Source organism: Lonchura striata, chromosome 2 (assembly GCF_046129695.1).
Source record: "Lonchura striata isolate bLonStr1 chromosome 2, bLonStr1.mat, whole genome shotgun sequence".
NCBI classification, from domain to species: Eukaryota; Metazoa; Chordata; class Aves; order Passeriformes; family Estrildidae; genus Lonchura; species Lonchura striata.
The window spans coordinates 36,036,360-36,061,253 of record NC_134604.1 but is presented as its reverse complement, the minus strand read 5'-3'; the positions used below and the strand labels follow the sequence as shown (position 1 = coordinate 36,061,253).

Genomic DNA, 24,894 nt, shown 5'->3' with positions numbered 1-24,894 from the left:
ATAAGTTGTAACTACAGATGGCACAGTGTTAACATCCTTTCTTGGGAAAAAGAAAGAAGCAAGAAGACCTTAAAGAAAATGTTTCATTTGGAGTACAGCATGAGTTTTGCTCAGAACAGTCTTCTGGAGCAGATAAGTCAGGCAGAGGTCAAACAGGGTTTGGTGGTGTCACTGATGAGTTTCTGCTTCAGGCTGGGACTTCATATGAGCTGTTAGGGATGGATTTTGCTCCAGATTCCCAACATTTAATACTTTTATTACCTATTTAAAGCCCATCCCAGAGTTTTGCAGCTTAAAGACATATTCAAATTGCCATTTACAGCTGATGCCCTACTGCATTCCTTTACTCTACTGCAAGGCAAAGCCTTTGGCAGTGTCAGTGAGTCCCAGTTGGAAGGGAAGCCTGAAGAGGCTGCAGTGAAAGTTCTCTGTCCATAGATTCCAGAGGAAGCCCTCAGGCTATTTGCTTGCCCTGAGACATCAGTTAATCAGTTGTTATGGTGTAGGGGCCAGCTGTGTATTGGCCTTCTACTGATGCTTTAACAACACTATCACTGTTATAATATGTTAGACCTAATTAATTTTCCCTGGTTGCCACCACCTGGTTCTGCTTAGATCAAGCATTAATGAGTAGTTGACAATAGTTAATGAGCTTCTGCAGCAAGCAATTCAATTTTTTCAGTGACTAAAATTACTTATTTCTTCTGGGCACTATGCTCCCCCTCCCTGGAATATTTGGCACCATCAGCTCTCCATTGGGTCAGGCAGGATCCATCTCCATCAGTAAGAGCCTGGGAGTGAGTACTGTCCAGAATTGCCCTCCTCCACTGAGCAGGGGAGCTGTGCTTTTGTCCACAGCTTCTCACACTTGTCTGTAGAGCAGTTCAGCTCTTTTACTGCTGACATGCCCAGCCAGCCAACCCAAGCAGTCCATGCTCTGCAGCCATGGGATCACCTTCCTTGCAGTGATGGGCTTTGTAATGGTGCTTTTGGTGAGTCCTGCTCTGACTATTATGGTAGGTCTTCCTCAGTTGTCCAATAGAATCATGGAATGGTTTGGAATGGAAGAGACATTTAAGATCATCCAGTTCCAATCCCACTGCTATAGGCAGGGACACCTTCCACTAGACCAGGTTGTTCAGAGCCCCATTGAACCTGGCCTTGCGTATTCTCAGGGATGGAATTTTCGATAATAAAGATTTCAGTATGGATTGCTCATGGGGAAGAGGATCTGCTCTGTCCCCAGATATTTAGGAACTGTATCACCATTTTCCTGCTTTCCCACAGGTGCTTTAGGTGTCATTGCCTTGCATTGTGCTAGCTATAAAGTGCTCTGATTATAGTGAAATGAACAACTTATGCTAGATAGACACCTAAATTCTTCTGAAAATCATGGTGAAGTGACTTCCTTCAGATGGATTTGGCACTTGGAGGTATCTGTAAAGCAGAAGTACTGCTCACCTACCTTGTAGCTTTGGTTGGTTCCAAATAATTCTCCAAATTGGGAGATAGTCTTTCAAACCACAAGTTGTGAATGGACAACTGAATCAAGATACTTGGCTGTCTGTGTGAAGGAACCATTAAAAGGCAGTGGGACAAATCAGAAAATGTGACCATTAGGGACATACTCTATGCCTGGCCAAGGAAAACGGTGGGCAAAGTTTGCCACCACTGCCTGAATTGATCGTCAAAGCACGTCTAGCTTCCTACTATTTTATGTACTTTCTGTCTCCAATCCACTTTATAAAGATTGTTTTCGAAGTTTCTCTTGCTCCTGTGCAATATAGTCTGGGGAATTTGCTCAGGTTGACCTAGAAAGAGGATGAAGAAGAAAGTACTTTAATAAGAGATCCTGCTCAATGTCAATTGTTTGGATTCCCTCCCTCTTTTGAATTTACTGGAGAAATCGAAAGCATCATAATGAATGTTCAGATGATTAACTATCCTTGTGATCGCACATGTAAAACCCTGGGGACAGTTTTTTCCCCTGTAGTCTCAGTTGTGGCTCCCAGAGCCATATGGAGGCTCTGTGGTCCTCTGCAGACTGCAGATAGTACTGTCCATGTCAAAAGCAGTGTCTCCATACTGTTACTGCCTCTGCTGGGGACTGACAATGTTCACATGGCCTCCCTGGAGCCCACAAAGCATCTGCAAAGATATTCCTGGAATGGCCAAACCCCAAGGTTCTCGAACTGTTGGGATCCCATAGCACAAGTGAGTTTGTGCTCCACTAAGCTGCTTAGAAGCAGCTATAATGTAATTATTACAGTCCTTTTCCTCATGGCTGTGCAGCAATGTCATAAACATGGAATGATTATTTAATTATAAAAAGTATTCTGGTAATTATTCATCAAGATGCTGATGATACTGAATTCACAGCAGAATTGTGGTAAGGAGAAAGTGGCTGTACTTCAACAGAATGAATCTTCTTGGTGGGAACTTCTGCTTCAATGTGAAGTAAAAAAGAAATAAAAAGAGCAAGAAGGAAAAAGGTGTCTTATTCTTAATAATTTATGAAACCATCCTCCTAATTCCAGACTTGTGTCAGTCTTCTGTGATAGATGTGATAATATCTCAGGACAAAATAAAAGCATATTTCTTTTTTACTATTCTGCTCCAAGGAAAAAAGACAAATTATGCCTTGTGAAGAAGCAATTTGCTATAAACTGTAAAAATGCTTTAATATTAATATTTTATAATAAAATTCATGACATATTTATAAACACTCTATCAAGCATTTACAACTGAACCACAGCTGAGAGCTTGGACTGGAATAAATAAGCAAGGACACAGCTAGTATGAAATATACAGCTTGATTTTTATAATTGTGTGTGCTTTATTCTTTACACAAATGGAATGGATGCGCAGAGTATTTACACATAACAGGAGTGTAAGCTGGACAGGGTGTTTTGTAAACTCCAGTTCAGATTCTGAGTACCCCACACTACAGCTGGACTGAGAAACATCCTGCTAAAGAGACGCACGCTGGACATTGTTCTGGAGGGAGCAGCTTGGTGCAGACAGGCTGCTGCATTCAGAAATTCAAACTGGCCAATTCAAATTTAGGAGCACAAATCCAGAAATTAAAAGGCTATCCCACTAAGAGCCAACAGTGTTGCCATTTTTATTTTCCTTTTTAAAGTGGTTTTTCCCCCCACACCAAAGATCTTGCCTAGGATGCTCGCTCCCATGCCCAGACATGCTGTTTTATATCAGGGCAAGTTGCCTGTGCTGTAGGGCCAGAAGGTGTAAGCTGCTAATGTGGTGTGAGAGATGATGGATTGCCTCTCGTGTTTTTCACCTTAAAGGCAGAATCTCAAAAAGGGCCAATGAAGTGATCGTTCCTATAGCTCTTGGTGAGATGTCAGTGCAGCTGAAGCCTTCTGCAAATCCATTTGGCCCTTGGGGTCTTTTTGTTAGCAATTTCACAGCACTGGCCTCAAAAGGATCTTGGTCCATGACTTGGCCCTCTGAGTGTAACAGTAAAATAAGCAGTAAATAATGACGGAAGGTGCTGAGCCGCTGTTTAATCAGGTGGCCTTGGTGTTTTACAGAGATGCAAAAATTATGATGAGGAGGATGGATGTTTAACTTCAGGTGATATAAATGAGATGGACTCCATTGAAATCAGAGGAGCGACTGTGATTTCCACCAGCTGATGATCTAGGCTAGCTATATGCTGAATAAATTTTAGATGCTATCTGTTAGCTTTGATGCTGATTTGTGTCCTAGAATGGAAACTTCCTTTTTTTAGCATAATAACCTTATCCTTATTTCTGAAACAATTGACAAAATGTCTGATTTTTAATGGGAAAGAAAAATGTTTATTCCACCAAGGAAGGGGCTTGCGCACTTGAATGCAGTTGCACAGTGAACCACATGCATAACATGACAGGCAAAATGTTCAAGAGGGAAAATACTGAGATTAAAAACTGTGGAGGATAAAAGACCACTTTCTGTGAACATAGCAGATATTATGGCTTTAAATCTGCATCTGAAAAAGGAGGGTGATACTTTTTCCTCAGCATGGTTTTTCCTACAAATGCCCTCATGTGTTTTCACTCACTGAATCCTCTGATCAGGGATACAATTTGAAAAACAAAAACTCAAATATAAGAAAACCAAAAATACAATTTGACTGGGTGCTGATGAGCAAGTAACAGTGAAGGTGTAATGCCAACAATTTCTCCATAGAAAACTAATGTAAATAGGTAGGTGGATCTTGTATACCTAGGACACTGTTGCTGGCTCGTAGTGGTTATTAGCTCAGGTACCACACTGCTCTCCAGGATGAGGATTTGTAATTTCAGTGCAATGGAGAGATTTCTTATCCTTGACTTTCACCAAGTGGTTCTTATGACCCTATCCACACCAGAGCATCAAACCATGCTAGCTACAATGACAATTACATCACAGAATATTGATCTAGAAACAGCCTTTACTACCAAAGAAATTACAAAGTGCTAGCATGGGCAGGGTACCTCTGTAGGAAGGGGGATTAAGCAAGAAAGAGGCTCTTCCACTGGTTGATGGTCAGACTGTAAGACCAGTGAAGAAGTGCCATTCCACTGAGCCCTGTTAGCAGACTCTCAATGAGTCAGTGCATGGAAGATTTTTTATTTTCTTTGTTTGTGGCAAGGAAAAATAATTAAGTTGTAATATTGCACATCTGCACAAAGCTAGCAAGATGTCATTGTGATCATTCATGGGTGGACAAAAAGCTGTGATAATTTTGATTCTGCTTAGACCCTATGGTGCTACACACTGTGCCAGAACATGAGATATAGCACCAGGGGTGTGATCTGGCACTTTTCCTAAAGGGTCCAGCATTCGCATTGATCTCATGGTTAGATGCTCTCAAGTCTTTAACGTGGACAGAAAAGGAATCTGATTATGCTAAGCCGTGTTAGCATCAATACGGAATCAGGCGCCAATTGCTGTGGGTTGCAAGTTTGGACTTCTTTTTTACCAGATGTAATTTTGCATGAGTTTTATGTTTTTCTTCCTCCTCCCACTACCACCCAGTATGATCTGAACAGCTGCAATGCAAAAATGGACTGCAGCTCTTAGGATGCTGCAATATGGAATGCAAAACATCAACACACAAAACAAATGGGAGTACAAGTCCTAAGGGAAATAAGATCTCTCACTGGTTTTCTTGACGATTTGTTTTTAAATATATGTTTTATTTAAAAAAAAAAAAAAAAAAGAAGTGCAATGTCAACTCTAAGATGGAAGCACAAACAACAGACAGGGAAAAATAAATAATGTTACTACAGTAACCAAGGACTGATGGAAAAATTGATTGTACTCAGCCGTAGTGTTACTGTTCACTGTAAAGCACAGCACATGACAAAGCAAAACAGTTACTAGTAGGATAGTACCATAAAAGGCTGCATGCTGAACTAAGAAACAAAGAAGCAGATGTGATTGATTGCTTAAAAACAGAGCTGAAAATTAGAATGAAGTTCCTGCTTTAGGATACTTGGTTTTTCAGGTCTGGTGGGCTATTTCCCAACCTGAGGCAATAGTATTTTGCTAGCATGGAAAAATCCATGGCTTCCAAAGATCTGGGGTCACTCTGTGGACTTCTGCAGAATTATCCAAAATCAAAGCATTCATTAATTAATATTAAGAAAAAAAAAAGGTTTATAGCCCTTCTGGTTACAAAGCTCTTCTGGAGACTTAACTGAAACCCTTGTTTATAAATCTGCGCTGACCAGGCAGGAAAAATAGTTAAAGAAGTGTGAACTTCTCCGTTACCATAGTTGGGCAGTAAGTGAGAGAGGCTCACTCAAGAGCCAGTAAAATGCCCGTGTTTTTAACCCTGTCACTGCTGGTGGCTTTTGCAAAGAGCCAGCTCGTCGCGCTGTCCGCGGAAGGTGGCTGGGTCGCCCTGTCAGCTGGACAGGGTGTAAGAAGTGTAAGCTTGAAACAGACAAGTGCCAGAAGAGTCTATTTAGCATTTGCCCTTAAGACATCTGTAAGCATTAGGGCTGCTGTAGCCACCAGCTATAAGCATTGCACTCCTGCAGTGCAGCAGAGGCAGGAGTGTGGGTTTTATAGAGAACATGGTCCAGCAGCAGCAAAGGCAACTCAGTTTTACTGTCATAGCATCCCTTGCAGTTGTCCCCTTGTAAGTCAGTGAGGAATGGCATCACTACACAGAAGAAGGGCAATGTGAAATGAGAAAAAAAATACCTCCTTCTCCCCTTCCGTACACCCCAGACTGCAATTCCACAGACTTTCCCCAAATCCCTCACAAATGTCTATTGCCTCAGTTTTTGCTTTTAAGACCCTTGTTGACTGTGAAATGAATGAAGATACAAGTTAGTTGGTGACCTGCTTGCAAAAAGAGGAAAGATCAAATGCTTTTGTTATTTCCCTGAGGGAAACAGGAAGAGTCATAAAACATTTGGGGATTAAGGGTGCCTCCTTCCTAAGAGAGAAATTATTAGCTGCATTTAAGCACTGACATTTTGCTTCTGAATAGTTGTCCCTCTCAAAGATACATTATCTTTTTGTGTTCAGAAAATTCCTACAGGGCAGTGAGTTCAAGAGATCTTTCCAAAGGATTTCATCATGATTAAACAGAGGCAAGGGAGAGGATTAAATTGAAAGAAAAAAGGATGACAACTACTATTTAAGGAATTTTCTTGCTTGTCATTAATAATAGAGAATCTGTTATGGAAGAGGTATAATGCAACTTGATGGTCCTCTTTACATTTGACAGTCGCACAAGGGTGTAAATATTTAATCTTTCAATTAATTAATCTTTACAAAATATCTTCACAAAAACATTTTACCTATAGAAATTAGTTTCTATACATCAATATATTTTTATTTTTATAAATTATTCCATCTTTAAGTGCCTTCTATCAATATAAATGATAAAATAGACAATCAAAAATTTTAAAGCTTTTCCCAGTTGTATCCCTCCTTGTTAACATAGGTGCTGTGAATCCTCGTACATGTGTCTGTCGGCATGGGAACGTGTTTGTGTGCACGTGTGTGTGGTGTGAAATGCTTCCATCCTCTCCCACCTCTAAACACCATCAAAATAAACCATATTGTTGGTAGCTCCTGATGCAATAGTGCTTCCAAAGGGGGAAAAAAAAAGCTTGACTTGGTTTCAGAAATCAAAAGATGTGCATAGTTACCAAAGTCGAGGTGTACCAACTACAAATGTGCAATGACAAGCTTGGAACAAGACCCGCCTCCCAGTCAGGTCACAGAATGTCCCAACAGTGACCTCAGTAGGAAGTGGACCAAATACTCTGAGCTTGATTTTGCAAGGTGCGTGTGGCCCTGATCTAGCAAAATGCTTAAGCCTGTGCCTAGCTTTGAGCACGTGAATAGTCCTACTGGAACTGGTGGGACTGAATGGCGAAGGGAAGGGTCACAAGTGACTCCAAGTCAACAGGCTACTCATGTGTAGGAACTGGGGTCAAGTGCTGAGCGCCTTGCAGGATCAAGCCCCCTGTGAGGTTCAAGAGCTGGGAACTTCTCTAAAGCAATCAACACACTGAGCTCAGCCATTGAAATTGATCAAAATGTCCGCCTGGGCACCAGAGGTGGCTTAGCTCCCTTGACAGAGGGTCTCCACATCAAAAGTTTATACCTACAACTCGTGCTCTGAGCACACAACAGATTTGCTTTACATGGTAGAAGTCTTTTTGTTCCTACCCTTTGACCCATCAGTGTCCTTCATGGCTTCAAACACTTTGTGTTGTACATTCATCAAAATTCACATTGACTGCAAAGAACATAAATGCAACAAAAACAGGAAAGCCTCCAAATAGTATATTATAGTTTTCTTCTAAATATTCTCCCGTCGTAATCAGAGGTGCAGTGGCTAATTTATAATTTTTCCTTTGAAGGAATCCAGATGAAAGGCCCAGATTGTTCTTCAATTACAAGTTTGCATTGATTATATATATCTTCTAAGCTATCTCCTTGGACAATAGCTGCAGTAGAGAAAACATACCAATATTTCTTTTAATTAATAGGTACAGTATCCAGCAGATCTTCAGCACACTCATAGATACTCATAAAATGAGAAGGAATACCAGCACACTGAAATGTTTATGGAAAAGTCACACCCCTGCATATGACAATTAAGTTCAAAGCAATGGCACCTGCCTCTGTCAGAGATCCATCCCACTGCTTGTACTGAGAAGACTGAGCCAGGTTAGTTCAGAGAACTAGCACGTCTGTCCTGGGGAGGGCAGCACAAGAGATCCTCCCACTGCTGGAGGTCAACTTCATTCAATTTAGAACCTACTTCAGCAGTGGGCAGCAGCAGATTTGCACCCTTTCTGATCTGGTTATGAGTTCACTCTTGGCTGCTGAGGTTAACAAGAACAGGCTTAAGCTAACAGAAGGTAAAATAACTGTAACAAAACACAGTGGTTTTTCCCTTAATTTCCCTCCACACAGATACTCCTTCAGGACATCAAACTTTTGAGGAGTCAAGTGCCTCAACTGCTCTTGAATTTCAAGGAAACAATTCTCTCAGGCTAGAAGTCCTTGCTCTGGGCACACTATATTGATAGGTTCTCTAGCTCAAAGACAGGGTTGATCCAGCAGTTTTGCAATAAAAGACTATATCTTGGGAAAAAAAAATTGGTATTAATAAAAACATACCTGTGAAATATTCTCCAAATTCTTGTTCTAATTTAATTGCTCGATCATAGGTTTTCTTTGCTTGCTCCTCTGTAAGACGTTTATTCATTTCCCTAGAAAGATGGAGGAATTAATCAAAAAGTTTAGATTCTTGCTAGAACAGCTTTCAAAAAGCATGCTCAACTGAATCACAGATGGATTGAGATTGGTAAAAGAATGAAACTGTAAAATTCCTCCAACAGCTCATGGACAGCTTCAATATTTTCAATTTAATTTCATTATTATGTAGTACAAAACTACTTCTTCAGACTATTTCCCATTTCACTTTTCTCTACCAAATTTTTATCTTGGGTTCACTACTCTACATTCGCAAACAAAATACAAGGTCTGAGTCTGGCAGCTGTTAACTGAGATAGACTTGAGATATCAGGAGCTCATAGACAGGTCTGGAATCCAGGATGTTGCATAGTCTGAGCACTCAGCACTCCTGCCTGAAGCTCCTTCAGGAACCTCTGTATCTCCCAAACTCAGCCGGTGGTCTCAGACGGATAAGGTTGTACTGACTGCTTATTGGCTGCTAATAAATAAAAAAACAAATATAGAAGATAACATTCTGGTTTCTTCAGAGTTTTATTATTCAATGGAGCATTTCTGTTTCAACAGAAGCATTATTTAACAAGTGTAAGAAATTAGTTCTCTTGCCCATGCATGCTCAGGTATTAATACCACTCCATACTGGCAATGAATTAAGATCATGCTCATTCACTGCCTTATACTCATATGCCTGTAGATGTCCAAATTCTCAATAAATAGAATTTGCTTGTTCTAGCATTTTTTCCCAGTGTAGATTAATTTTTTTCTTAAAACATGACAGAAATTTTCTGAGCCAACTAGGAGAGCATAAATCTGATTTTATGCCTTTCACTGAATCATATGATATGTGGTAATGGACTGTATACAGTATGCCATGGGTGATACAAGTAGTAAATTATGGACATGATAGTGAAAAAATATGTTCTATGAAGTGCACTACAGTATGAACTTGCAACAGCTAACACCTACTTGACTTCTGAAAAACATCCTGGAAGATGTCTGGGATGCAAAACGGAGTTTCCAGAAATGGCTTAAAGCTGCCTACCTATATAAGAAACCATATAGCTGGGAAAAATGCTTAGAAAAATCTCTTAGCAAGTACTAATGCTATGGAGACAGCAGGTTTATAAAATGAAGGATAAGAAATATTTATTTTAAAATTTATGACAGTTATTTGTAGGATACATAAAAAGGTTTAGTATAATCTGTGTGTTGTTCTGCTAAATTTGTAATAATACTAATTCTATTTATTGGAAATATTGCTATCTAATCAGGTGGACTTCACATCAGCTACCCCTGCTTTAGGTGACTTAACTAAAACTCTGTCCTGTAGTGGGACATGCCACTGCAAATTCTTAGCAAAACTTAACTTTTTCATCTTATGGGCACTTAACCAATATTGCAATGCTAACAGCATCTTTTCAGATCTGTTTCCAGTAAATTTTTGAAAAGTCTTTCTCAAGATCTTTGAAAAGCAGCAAAAATAATAATATAAATATAAACAAGTGTTTAAAACAAGTGTTTAAAATACTTTGAAACAGGTAGAAATTTGCATTACACTTTCAGGTTTTAGATTTGCCTGGGGTATAAAACTGTGCTAATTGTATTCCTGACTCTGCCCATTCTGGGTCCTTAGAAGAGAGGATGGAGAAGGAGAGGACCATGATGTCCATTTTTCATGATGAAATTAAAATACTGTCATGCTGCAGTCCCTTCTATTTCTTATTTCTTAGCTGGGGACCTGCACAGCTGGTGAATTCAAAATATAGTGCATATTTTACAGGGCCTTCCTCCTCTCCCAGTGAAGAGCTCACCCAGGCAGGTTCTTTCTTACTTCAATTTCTCATCCCCATGATCTCACCACTGTCCTCATTCCTCTAGAGAGAGAGGCTGATTGAAGAGTATGAACAAGCATGCCTCTGGGAGTAAACCAGGTGGAGTCATGTAGGAATGAGAAGGGAGGGAGGGAGGGAGAGAGGGGTGATGGAGCAGTTTGTTTACAGCAATGGCCATGTGTTCTTTCAAGTGCAAATTTGATTTATGCTCCCTTCACTCTTACCTCCACTTCAGATGGCTGCAAATGAGCATATGCATAAATGAGACACTACAACTTTATGTGCTAATTTTGATGAAAGAGAAATCTTTTGTCTTTGTTTCTCTGCATCTTGTGATTAGAATTTTTTTTTGTCTTTTGTGTTTTGACTTTGCTATTGAAGTGGCTTTCAACTCATTTGTATGAACAGGAGTAATAGTTATGACAGATAAGCCAATAATTTTTTTTTGTGTTGCAGTACTCACATGCCTAAAGAAGACTGAATCACAGAATCATTACGTTGAAAAAGACCTCCAAGATCATCAAGTCCAACCTTTGACTGACTACCACCCTGTTAACTAGATCATAGCACTGTGTGCCAAGTCCAGGCATTTCTGGAACAGCCCACTTGTTTTATTTGCCTAAGTATTAGCATTGCTTTGGTTCAACAACAGAATGATTGTCATAATATTTTGCATCTTTATAAATCATTCAGTCTATTCAAGGATTTGCTGTTCTAACATCAAATCAACAAAGCCTTCACATTATTGCCACTTTTCTGGTTCTGCCTGATGTATTTTTCAGAGTAAGGGCCACTTTTATTTACTTTGGTTTTTTTTAATCACTCCAGAGGCAATGCCAGCATTAAACACACAATGGAAATGTTTTATGAATGGGAAAACTGTATGTTAAAATTTCTGTTAAAACAATCAGTGCAGAAGGCAGGCTATCAGACTACCTTCCCTTCTATGCAGCAACAAAATCAGAATATTTTTGAGTTGTAGGGCTGGAAGAAAAATCAGGAAGTCAGGATGATGTAAATACCAGATCATGTGCATCATTCCTTGTAATGTGGCTGGACATACAACAAGGTCATTGCCAAAGGCAGGGCCAAGAAGAATGCATATTCCGGGGATGGGTCATGTTGGAATTCTCTGGCTTTGTGCCCAGTGGCTGCAGGCACACTGTTACCATCACCAGACACGCATCTGTCACAGGAGGGGGAGTGCCAATGTTTTAGCTGTCAAACACAATCCTATGGCACTACCTGGCATTGGCAGAGCCCTGGGGAATGGGAATCAAAGAATCACGGAATCACTAGGTTGGAAGAGACCTTCAAGATCATCAAATCCAACCCATACCCTAGGACCTCAACTAAACCATGGCACTTAGTGTCACATCCAGTCCTTTTTTAAACATATCCAGGGATGTTGACTCCACCACCTTGCCCGGCAGACAGTTCCAGTACTTAATCACTCTTTCCATAAAAAACTTTTTCCTAATATCCAACCTATATTTCCCTTGTTGCAGCTTGGGACTGTGACCTCTGGTTCTGTCAGTTGCTGTCTGGAGAAAGAGACCAACCCCCACCTGGCTTCAACCACCTTTCAGGGAGTTGTAGGGAGTGACAAGGTCACTCCTGAGTCTCCTTTTCTCCAGGCTAAACACTCCCATCTCCCTCAGTTGTTCCTCACAGGGTTTGTGTTCCAAGCCCCTCACCAGCCTTGTTGCCTCCTCTGGACACACTCAAGCATCTCAGTGTCCTTCCCAAACTGAGGGGCCCAGAACTGGACGCAGCACTCAAGGTGTGGCCTTGCCAGTGCTGAGTACAGGGGAAGGTGACCTCCCTGCTCCTGCTGGCCACACCATTCCTGACACAGGCCAGGATGCTCTCGGCCTTCTTGGCCCCCAGGGCTCACTGCTGGCTCATGTTCAGCTGCTGTCAATCGGTGCCCCCAGGTCCCTTTCTGCCTGGGCACTGTCCAGCCACACCATCCCCAGCCTATAACACTGCAGGGTTATTGTGGCCAAAATGTAGGACTCGGCACTTGGATTTATTAGCCTTCATCTTTTTGGACTCTGCCCATCCATCCAACCATTCCAGATCTCTCTGCAGAGCCCTCCTACCTTCTGACAGATCGACACACGCTCCTAGCTTAGTGTTGTCTGCAAATTTACTAATGAAACACTCAATACCCTCATCCATGTCGTCAGTAAAAATATTGAACAGAACTGGCATAGAGTTCAAAATTTCACTCCTATCACAGCAAATTAAGCTGATAGCTCTTGCATAACTACATGGAAAACAACTTGATAATTTTATCCTGAGTTTTAACTCAGGATGAATATCAATTCCATATTTCCTCCTCAGCCTTCTCTCTGTGACACTAGATAATTCCTGCTCCTCCTCCACCAGGAGGGTGGAACCCTGAATCAGTCCAGCACTCCAGCTGAGGCCCCAGTAAAACAAAATAGCAGTCTATTTTGTCCTTACACAACACTGATATGAATACAGCCCAAAGTGGCAAGTTCCCTTTTTTGCAACCACATTACCCATCCATTCATATTCCTGTGTGATCCACCCCAAATGCCAGATGCTTTTCTTCAGTGCTATAGCTAAATTATTCCCTGCTTGTACCTGTGTTTTCATTGTCTTTCCTGCTGAATTTCATCTTACTGCTCTTACATTGAGTTTTGATCTTATCCCCCCAGAGTATGTGCCACCTCGGACAGCCTTCTCTTTCATTCTTTTAAGTGTTATGTTTGCCTTTCTCCAGTCCCATGGCTCCTTGCCTATCCTCTTACAGACCTGCATGAAAATGAAGAGGAACACACCTCAAGTCTGACACAGGTTTAGCCCCTGGTTCATGCCCTTGGCCAGGCTGTAAACCCCAAGAACACCTAAGGATGCATGGGACAAGCCAAGCTGTGTGAGTCAGTCCCTGGTGAACTCGTTGCACAGGCTGGAGCAAGTACACCAACCACTGGCAGGGGGTCCTTCATGGTCCAGCACTGTGGGAACTCAAAATGTCTCTCAGACATTTTTAGAGGTTCCAGGCCTTGGTCAGAAGCATTCTAGACCCTGGCAGACAGCTGAAAAACAACTGTGATTTTGAGTTTGAGCCATGGAATGAATTACCAACTTTGGAGGTGGAACAAGCAATCACAAAAGGTTAGATAGTATAGTATAAGTAGTTACGAAGTAGAGGGAAATATTTTTTAGTATTGTACAGGGGGGTTTTAGCACATGTACAGGGGGGTTTTCACTTTGTACATGAGGGTCAGAAGTTCTAAGATGGAGGAAAGTGGGCTGATCCCATCCTTCTTCCTTCTTCTTCCTTACCTCCATGTTCTTGGTGATGTTGGCACTCACAGATTGGTTTAGAGTAGGAAAAACACTTAGCAACGTAGGTAGTAGGTATTGGGGAATAATTGTAAACATGTTATACGTAAGATATCTTATAAAAGATAGCAGCAACCCTGGGCGGAGAGAGAGACGAAGAAGACAGCAGATAGAGAGGATGTCAGGGTGTGTGTGTGCCTCTACCCAGGCCACTGATCAAATAGCTGCAGTCCAAGAACATAATCTGTTAGATAACTAGCAATAAACTGCCTTGAGACCGAACAGCTAAGCCTGCGGAGTTTTTCTTTGGAAGCACGGGTTGGAGGAGGAATTTCACCACCACATGTGGCCCCAAAACAAGGCTGGGGTTCCCACATCTGGCGTCCCTGGTCGGGCATCAATAAAAAGAAGAAAAAGAAACATCAAACAACCTCCAACCTTCATCGGCAGAAAAAGAAAGAAGAAAAAAAAAAAAAAGAAGAGCAGTACACACTCTCCGCATTTTCAAGAAGAGAGGGAGCGGAAAGCTCAAGATAAGAACCTGACCTTCACCAAGGCATTTCGTCTGGAGGACAGCCAGGAGGAGAGAAACCAGAAGCGCGCCTGGGATTCCTCGCCTGTGACCTGCTGGACGATGGACAGTGCCATCTCCGGACTGACTTCATGCTGACTCAGCTTTTGGTGAGAATGGTTGAAATTAAGAACATGGGGAGGGAAGGAATTTTTCCCAAGGACACACCAAAGACTTTTTTTTAGCCCTATAGGGCGAAACTTCTACCCATCAGGTAGAGACAGCCCAAATGAAATGAAAGCTTTGTTATCATAGGTGCGGTGTAGTCACTCGCACACAGATATATATTTTTCTTGGGATTGAATTTTTGGCAAAAGATCAATAAGTAACTTTATTACTGAGCCACAAAAGGACAAAAAGATAAGACTGCTGCAAAACTTTTGTTTTTAACAAGGACAATATTATAGCCAGCTCTACAGCACGGCACGTCCAGCCGGACAGCTGGGGTTTCTATGGGAGCACAAAGGGGAAAGATTGCCCAGCCAGCAGCTCGGGGCAGTTTTCCTCACCACAGATCCAGGGAAAGCAGGACTGCCTTCCATGGACAATCAGGGGATGGTCTGTCATCATGCCCTGTGTGTCCGGGTTCCCACTGTTCCTCAGTTTCCCTCGAACCTCAATCCCTGAGCTCCTCCAATGCAAATCCCCCAGACAGAGAGATAAGCCAAGCACAGCCGCAGCCCCCAGCGGGGGAAGGGACCAGCACTGCTCGAGTCCAAACCCGCGGCGAGAGGGGCAGCGGCGGCGGCGGCATCTCCGGTGGGGGAGGGTGCAGAGGGAGTGCAGAGCAGAGGGGGAAGAGGAGGGGAGAGGAGAAATCTCTCGTGGCTGCTCGGGCTGGGAGTTCAAAACAGCCCGCGGTGCAGGCGAGAGTTGGGGCAGCGGGAACAGCGCAGACACGGGGCAGCGGGGGCGCGGGTGCAGCGGCCAGGCGTCCCGAGCGTCCCGTGGCGCGTTCGGTGTCGAGAATCCGTGAAGCCGCAAGAGCGGCCACCCAAGAGGCGGGGGGCAGCTCCCGGATCGCGGCAGCCAGTCCCGCTGAGGAAATAGCAGAGGGACAGCGAGAGGCGTCCCTTGCTGCAGCTCAGGCGGCGGGCACGCGCGTGAAGGTTGAGCAAAGCACGAGAGCCATGGGTGCAGGGAATTCTCGCATCTGGAACGCGTGGGGCGGGCGCAGGCGGGGCGGGGCCGGTGCGCGCGGGCTGTGGGTGCTGGGACAGTCAGGAGAGGGGCAAAGCGAAATGGGAAACATCGGGACCGGAATGGGAACAGAGAGGGTGATTGCGTCAGCCTGGGGAGGGACGGCAGTGGCTCTGAACCGGGCGCTGCGAGCTGGAGTTAGGCGAAAGCACGGCCGGGACCAGGGCAGGAGCGTCCTCACCCCCGGGGTGACACAGGCAGGGATGGAGCGTGGCCAGGATGACTCAGGGCATGGTCCGTCGCGGTTCCCATGGCAACAGCCAGCACAAACCCACAGCAACCCCTGTGAGTTTCAGACACGGCCAGAACAGAATAGTTATTGCATCAAAAATGAGTTACACATGAATCGGTTGTTAGAAGAAATGTTAGACTGAAAGTTTATCAGGAATTAGTACGGGGTTTGCGAATGTAAATTAATTGTCGGAAGTACATATTGGAGAGCGAAGTGCGCCGAACGGTAGAGCGGGGTCTTTCGCATCTCGAGCGCGGCACAGGCACTGACAGCGTCAGTGGTGGCGGCGGCCCCAGCCAGCCAAGTGCCCACAGGCTGCGCGGTGACCGCGCGGGGGGGGAATCCCGAGCGCGGGACGCGGCGCGGGGCGCGGCGGCGGCGGGGAGCGGCGGTCGCGCGCTGATGACGTCAGCAGAGCGCCGAAGCACGCTGAGCGGGGACAGACACCGGGGCCGGGCAGGACGACCCAGACTGGGACTGGAACGGTGCCGGGTTCAGTCGGGCGTGAGAGGGGACATTCCCGAGCTCACGGCCGTGGCCGGGGCCGGCGCGGCAGGGTGCAGTCGGGGCTGGTGTTCCTTCTCTCGTTCCCATGGCGACACAGACAGAGACGGGTGAATCCAGGATGCACTCTGCGTTTGCAGAAGTTAAAGCGAATGCAGAAGTGTCAGAGAGGGACAGATTGCAGGAATGGGTCCAGCGCAGCCGACACGGGGCGTGTGCGGGGGCTGGGAGCAGGAGAGAGACACAGTCACTCCAGTGCAGGCAGAAGCGGGGTGTGACTGTGCCAGAACTGCTCCCCTGCGCTCCGCTCGGGCTCGGGCGTGAGCGGGGACTGGGCAGAGCCAAGGCAGGGATCTCCTTGGTCGCTGCCTCTCCACAGCAGAGCTGCGGTGTGACAGATGCTGAGGCTTTTTCCACTGCAGTGCACATCAAAACATTAACAACAAATACACGGCACAGCCCAGAAACCACAGCAGCCAAAGTAAATAACTTTTTGCAATCACATCTATTACACCAAATGTCCCACAGCAATGATGAGATGAAATTCCAACATTCACCCAAAAAATAAGATACAGCTAAGTCGCCACTTGAAATCAAGGGTCTCCTTCTTCAAATTTCTCCAATGTTTTTAAATGCTAACCCCAGATTTTTTAGTTAGGTGACAGAATTGATCAGCACATGCACCCATCCGGTGTGGTGAAATGATATTGTTTATAGAACATAATGTGAAAAAGAGATAGTATAATGAGAATTGAGATAGAGAATTGAATAGCATGAAACTTTAGTAATTTATTATGTTAAGGTTTAAGTTAAGTTGTATTTTAGCATTTTATTAATAATAGAATTGAATTTTATATATAGTTTAATTTAAGTTTAAGTATTGTTTAATTAGAGTATATCACTTTAAGTTTATCTTAGTTTGGGCCCTGAAAAAGTTAAGTTTATAAGCATTTAATTGATAATGAATTTATATATTGTTAATTTAATATATATATATATAGGTTTCATAAAGTTAATATAATTTAGGGATTTTTTACCAATATTTTATATGTTAAGTTTAAGTAGTGTTTAATTCAAAAAATTATTTTAAGTTTTTCAAAGGTTAAGTTTGTTTAATTAACAAAGTTTAGTTGTTTTTCTTTAAGAATAATAAGGTTTTGATTGAAAGAGTTTATGAGATGATAATGAATATTAAGTTAAAGGGAAAACAGTCTATCGGATTTTTGGTTTTATTTTAGTCTTTTCTGTTTTATTGTAAGTTTATCAGTGTATAAGAGTCTTGAAGAAATTTATTCTGAGTTTTTCTGAGCTCGATTTCATTGTTTAATGATCACTTGTTTATTTTGTTATTTCTTTGTGTAATGATACAAAGAGTGTTTGTTTCCAAATTCTTTCTTTTGCGTTTAACTATTTAAGTGTTTTATAAATGTTATTGTTAAGAAATTTTATCATGTTATCAGGTGAAGCTCTGTGCTTTGTTCTTTCATAATGAATTTTCGTATGTTTTATTGTTGTTTTTGTAATCTCATCCAGGTTACATGTCATTCTGAAGTTTTATTTTGGATTTTAACTATGTTGTGCATTTTTCTAGGTGAACTCTCTGGTTTGTTTTTATATTTCTTGTGAGTGGAATCATTGCATTTCTATTTTTTAACATTCTTGAATGTTTTTCAGAAAGTCTCAGAGACAAATGCCTGAAGCATTCTGACAATGTTTTGTTAATGTTTATTTTATGGTTTCTTTCAATTGAAAACACATCTGTTTCCTTCAAAGGAGTTTCAAGAAGAATGAATCCTCGTGTCATTTGATCAATTTATCAGTTTGAACTTTGAGTGTTTATTTCATATGAAAATGTTATAATAAGTTGTTATGTTTTAGGTATCATATATGTAATGTTAGTATAAGCTTTGTTCAAGATAGTATGATAAAGAGCATCACTCCAATTTAAAGTTTGGGTTTTGGCCAGGCCCTGATTTTAACTTGGACGGATGAGTTTGCCAGCAAAATTCAGAGGTTTTTGCACAAAAATGAATGTTGTATAGATCATTTTGATCCATCAATTCGATCCTACAAATTTGACAGCTGACACAGCTTTGTGGTGAAACTTGTCAGCCCTGCCCGGGAAGGGAATGTCAATTTTCACTGAAACAAATGTTCAGCTGTTTGCAGACTCTGAACCACTGGCACAATGTTTCTGATAATTATGCTTTGTTCAATTTTATATATGTTATTTAGAATCTTTCTTTTGAACTCTTTTGAATTGTTATTGATTTTGATAAGTTTTCTGCATTTTATTATTACGATATTTTGTCTTGTTCTATATTATGTTTTATATTTTAACCTTCTTGTTTCAAAAGAGAAGAAGAGAAAGAGAGAAAAAAGAAAAAAGGTGTAAAGAGAGAAAAGAAGTGAAGAAGTGCCTGAAATAAGGCTGGAATAAGTAATGAAAATTTTGTATATTTTAATCTTTTGAGATTGTTCTTTTGTAGATTTGATTTCACTGATTGTCGAGGAAAATATGAGGAGAGTGCCAGACACTGGATGGATCAAATTGAAAAAATCAGTCAAGTTAATAACTTTGAGCAAGGATCGTGGTAATGTTTTCATGAAGTTTAAAATAGATCTTTGTTTTTATCTTACAGGCCCTCAAAAAGTGTTCTTATAGAGATAATGGCTCAGATCATTGTTAAGGCAAACACTGGATTGCTGATAATGTCAGGCAGAGATTTCCTAATCATTCATTTACATTTAAAGAAAGAAAAAATATTTTGAGTGGACAATCCAAAGTCACAAGATTTCTCAATCACGTTGTTAGAATACCCAGAAGTTTGCACAGTTCATTTTTTAGCTCACAATACGTTAAATGCAAAAATAAGTTCTAGAGAAAAATCAAAAATAAGTTAAGAATTAATAGAAAAGATGACAGTGTTTACTGATAGTTCAAGGAAAACTCACAAATCACATGGAAAATTCCAAAAATAGAGAAATGGGAATCAGATGTAAAAAATGGTAAAAGACTCACCACAAATTGTAAAATTAGTAGTAATAGTCAGGGTTTTTCAGTTATTTCAGAAGCCATCAATCTGATCACAGATTCAGTGTATATTGCAAATGTGGCCAAACAATTAGAGGAATCACTTTTAAAACATACGGACAATGAAGTTTTATATTCGTATCTATTATGTATGAAAATAATCCTGATAGACAGAGAACATAAATATTTTGTTATGCACATCAGAATGCATTCTTCATTTCTGAGGTTTTTAGTAAAAGTAAATGTTCATGTAGACAGATTCACAGTGTCCATCTCACAAACACTGCCAGACATTTTTGAGCAAGAAAAATTGAGCAATGCATTTTTTCACAAAAGTATACAAACATTGATGGAATCCTTTCGCTTTCTAAAGGTCAGGCAAAGGAAATCATCAACGCTTGTCAGAGTGTCAGTTTGTACAGCGTCCTGTATTTACAGGAGTGACCAATTTGAGAGGTTTGAAAAAAGTCTTCAGCTGTGGCAAACTGATGTCACAAGATATGCATTTTTTGAGAAGCTTGAAAACATTTGTGTTTCAGTTGATATGTTTTCACATTTATGTTTCAGTTCACACATTTTCAGGAGCAATTTTTGGATCATGACATACAGGAGAAACCACAGAATATATCATACCTTGAAATCCATTTGGATAAACAGAAAAGGAGGAGACAGGAGCAACATCTCACATGCAGTTGAACAAAGTTTTGTATGTGAATTGTCAGACATTTTACAAACAGTGCACGAGCAGTGCTAAGGGAAAATTCTTCAGTTTTGTCAAAAACCCAGAGTCAGGACAAATTGAAAGTTCATTTACATTAATAACTTGGGGCAAGGGTTTTGTTTGTGTTTCTATAGAACGAGGATCGAAGTGGGTGTCGGCAAGGCACGTGAAACCTCATCGGGTGCAGATGCCAGTGAACATGGACCAGAGAAGCAGAGAAGCAAGCACGCAGACAAAGATGGACAGCAACGCTGCAGACGTCTCGTCAGACGACGATTGGGAACTCAGAGACTTGGGGTTTTTCTGGGGAATCAAGTGTTGTTTGGATGTTGCTGCATTGCGGGGTTTCTCACAGAGGTTGGGGACATGGACATGGGGTTCAGACAGATAGTGTTCATGTACTTCATTCCTTTGCTTGTTGCCTTGGGCAATGGGACAGGCTTTCCCATGAGACAACCAAGGGAAAAGGTGTGGGAGACTTTGGCAAAGGCAGCGGGTCTGGACAGCATTTGCCTGACCCATTCAGAACTGGGGAAACAATTTTTGAACCTCCAAAGTTGGCAAATTTTTGGATCGACAAAAATGGGATTTGGTACCGAATTCAATCCATTGAGAGTGGCAAAGATAGATAATCAGATAGTAGATATCATTCCAAATCAGTCCTTTCATAGAAATGCCTGGTGCAATCACACCAAAGTGACAAGCAAACTATCCCTTCAACACCCAGCCACTTTACCAAAGGGAATGTTTTTTCATTTGCAGGGACAGAATTTGGCCTGCTATCCCTGCAAAAGTCAAAAGCAGTCCATGCAGCATTGAGGAGTTCTCATTGATAACACCTGATTTGAAAACTTTAAAGGAACAGACACACAGGAAAGAGAAAAGGTCCTTTGAACAATATAGCCAAATTGTGATAATGATGTCTGTATTTGGGACAAGGCTCGGAGAATTGCAGTTGCAATTTTCTCACCCCAAAAACAGCGTTGGGGGTGACCTTGACACAATTGGACCACATAGCATGCTGGATTGAGTAAACATAATCGTGCCATTTCGTCTGCACTGAGTGACATGTTAACAAATATCAGCAGTGCAAGACAAGCGGTGCTTCAGAACAAGGCAGCAGTTGGTTATTTGCTGCTGTCACATGGGCACAGATGTGAAAAATTTGAGGGGACATGCTGCATGAACTTGCTTGATCATTCAAAATCTATTCATGAAAATATGAAACAAATGCAAAGTAGTATCAGCAAATTGAGAAAAAGAAACTTACAAGATTCTGGTGAAATGATTTCATTGGCTTTTTTAATCTTTCACCATTGTGGAAAAACTTTTTAAAATAGTGTTATATATTCTTATAGGGTTTGTAGTTCTACTTGTTCTGCCATGCATTTTCATGTACATTCAAAGAGCCTTGAACAACATGGCAAAGCAGGTGTTTCTGGTTCAAACAGGGAGGGGAGATGTGGGAACTCAAAATGTCTCTCAGACATTTTTAGAGGTTCCAGGCCTTGGTCAGAAGCATTCTAGACCCTGGCAGACAGCTGAAAAACAACTGTGATTTTGAGTTTGAGCCATGGAATGAATTACCAACTTTGGAGGTGGAACAAGCAATCACAAAAGGTTAGATAGTATAGTATAAGTAGTTACGAAGTAGAGGGAAATATTTTTTAGTATTGTACAGGGGGGTTTTAGCACATGTACAGGGGGGTTTTCACTTTGTACATGAGGGTCAGAAGTTCTAAGATGGAGGAAAGTGGGCTGATCCCATCCTTCTTCCTTCTTCTTCCTTACCTCCATGTTCTTGGTGATGTTGGCACTCACAGATTGGTTTAGAGTAGGAAAAACACTTAGCAACGTAGGTAGTAGGTATTGGGGAATAATTGTAAACATGTTATACGTAAGATATCTTATAAAAGATAGCAGCAACCCTGGGCGGAGAGAGAGACGAAGAAGACAGCAGATAGAGAGGATGTCAGGGTGTGTGTGTGCCTCTACCCAGGCCACTGATCAAATAGCTGCAGTCCAAGAACATAATCTGTTAGATAACTAGCAATAAACTGCCTTGAGACCGAACAGCTAAGCCTGCGGAGTTTTTCTTTGGAAGCACGGGTTGGAGGAGGAATTTCACCACCACATGTGGCCCCAAAACAAGGCTGGGGTTCCCACACAGCACATAATCCCATGTGTGCCAGTCCAAAAGGTTCAAAGCTACGGCTTGTTCCTTGAGATACCAGGATACAGTGGATGACAGGCTCTGAGGGCACTCTTCCTACTTCATCTCATTATTACTAATTTTAAAGAACAAGCCAAATGTAGACTCAAGACCTGTGTGGTGCCACTTGAGGCTGTACCCGAAAATAGTAAAATGCTTGAAGAAGTTTATACTCACATCAGAGGCTCCCATGATTTGGGCTTAATGAAGATAGCAATGGGATAGAGTTGTGCAACTTGTAGTCGTTTGATAGCATTTCCTGACACATCAAGTATACAGTGCTTGCCCTGTTGGAAACAGATGAGCATGTGTTTATTTTTGCAGACTTTGCTGCAGATCAGCCAAAAGATAGGAAGCAAATCTGTGACACAGTGCCCTGGAAAGGGGCCATTACTGGCACACCAGCGAAGGGGTAGCCCAGGGTATGCGCTCCTCTATGCTGCGTTCTTTCCTTTGCTTTGATGCCAGTATGAATATACACTGGTGATACAGGAACAAACTTGGGATTTATTTTTTACTGGGATGAAATTTGCAGGGCCAGGAGGATTTTCTTGAGATGAGCAAAATCAGTTCATAAAAGCAATAGGATGTCCACATTCTAAGTGATTTATTCAGTTCTTGTTTATGTCAAAGTGTCACCTGAGGAAAATAATTTATCTTTCTGATTAAACAATTAAACAATTAAACAATAATTTGTTCTTTTGTCTCTGTGAAAGTGATTTAGTTTATCTACCTGTCTTACAGAGGGAAGGGTAGAGGTTGTTTCCAGGAGTACTTGAGGTGTTAGAACCCTGAAACCACGGCACTGCATCCAGCTAAAGACAGTGCCAAGGATGATGTCATTCAAAGTCAGAGACTCCACTTGTGGAGACATTATAAAGCCTATAAATATTAGGATGTCATTTTGCAGCTATTTTATACTTTTGGCAGAGAATCATGTCTGAGACACAATGTGAAAACAACGCAGATCATGTTGCACCAGCAATAAAACTACTGTCAACCTACCCTTTCTGCCACAAATCTCACAGACTGGACACTAGTTCCATACAAATTATCATTGTACTGCCCAGCTTCTATAAATTTGTGCTCTTGAATATCTTTTTCCATTTGATCTCTTGAAATGACAAAATGATAATCTCTCCCATCCACTTCATAGTCACGCTTTGGCCGTGTGGTATCTGCATGAAACAAAAACCAGAAGACATATAAGTCTGCAAAAATATTTAGTGTAAAAATTAAGCGTGAAAAATGCAAATGGTTTACTCAGTGGGCAATGCTGGGTCTGCTCTAAGTGATGACACTTCACATCTGAGAGCAAATCTCTGGCTACTACATATTGTTTTTAATACTCCATACTCCATATTGTTTTTAATGGAGCTAAGCCAATAAAGCTGTCTTTTTGTAGTAATACCTTCTGATGTTTACCTCCAATCAATACAGGCTAAAATAAAATAAGGGTTTACCAGAATTCCACTTTTTTTTTCAGCAGAATTACACACAAACCTCAAATATAAAATAAATTTCATATTTTAAACTTAATGTTATTATAGTGATAAAATTAATTGTGATCTTACCAACTCAATTTAGCCTTATTTATAAGCCTGAACCTGTTCTGATCTCTAGTACTTTTAAGTTAGTTTATTGCTACAACCATTTACAATGAAGTATGACCGCAATTAGGCCCTCGAATAAACAGCAAGCTCTAATTATCCAAGATATAAATATTCTGTTTAATTCAGGGTCTAATATTGCCTTCTGATTCAACAGTCTATATCTCACACAAACCACAGATAATTCTGTATATTTACTGGTGGATGCTGTGCAATTGAGTTGAAACTTTTACATTTTACTAGAATTTCAAACTTTTCAGATTTTTTTTCCCAGATGTTCACAACCTTTAAATATTTTTTTTAATTTATTTGTTCTTTTCGCCTTTACTGTCTGATGAAAAAAATGACTTTTGAGAAACACAACTGTACATAATCATGGATGCTGCTTTTGTAGAAATTTACTTAATGTGTGTCACCAACGGATATCATTCACTCAGCTGCAGAACTAGGAGCAGAATCATACTTACGTGGTACACATGACCCAAACTTATCAGGGAATTCAGATATCAAATCATCGTTGATCCGATCTTTCATAGGACCCAGAATAATAACCGGCCTGGTGTAATTAACTGAAAAACAAAAGGATCACATTTTGATGGTCTTACCACAATAACAAATAAATGCACCCAAATATCACTAACCAGAGTTGTTGTCTTTATGTATGAAGTGAAAATTTAGGTGCACATTTTATTGATGAATATTTTATTTATTGACATGCAAAAGGGAATCGAATGAGTACAACTGCAGAGCTCTGTGATGGTCCATGCACAAGTCAAATGACTATGCAGAAGCATAGATACATTTGCTATCATTCAACAAGGCCATTCCCAAATGCTTGCAGATGGACTCTTCCATGATGTATCGAAAGGCTATTGTAGTCTTTTTTTCACTTCAAGTTACATGGGTGCATACCCCATTAAACCAGAAGGATGTGCT

At 41.3% G+C, this 24,894-nt stretch overlaps 1 protein-coding gene across 27 annotated transcripts in view; it reads right to left on the bottom strand.

Annotated features, from left to right (window-relative positions):
- Positions 1 to 2,655: 2,655 nt before the first annotated feature.
- Positions 2,656 to 24,894, bottom strand: part of DLG2 (discs large MAGUK scaffold protein 2) — a 989,662-nt gene continuing 967,423 nt past the window's right edge. For all 27 annotated transcript variants that reach the window (XM_031505123.2, XM_031505124.2, XM_031505125.2 and 24 more), the window contains 5 exons: positions 24,426 to 24,527; positions 23,354 to 23,526; positions 22,526 to 22,635; positions 8,647 to 8,738; positions 2,656 to 7,967 (listed from right to left, as the gene is read on the bottom strand). In XM_031505123.2, coding sequence (XP_031360983.1) covers positions 7,861 to 7,967; positions 8,647 to 8,738; positions 22,526 to 22,635; positions 23,354 to 23,526; positions 24,426 to 24,527 — 584 coding nt within the window. In that variant the 3' untranslated portion in view covers positions 2,656 to 7,860. The remainder of the gene's footprint in view (positions 7,968 to 8,646; positions 8,739 to 22,525; positions 22,636 to 23,353; positions 23,527 to 24,425; positions 24,528 to 24,894) is intronic.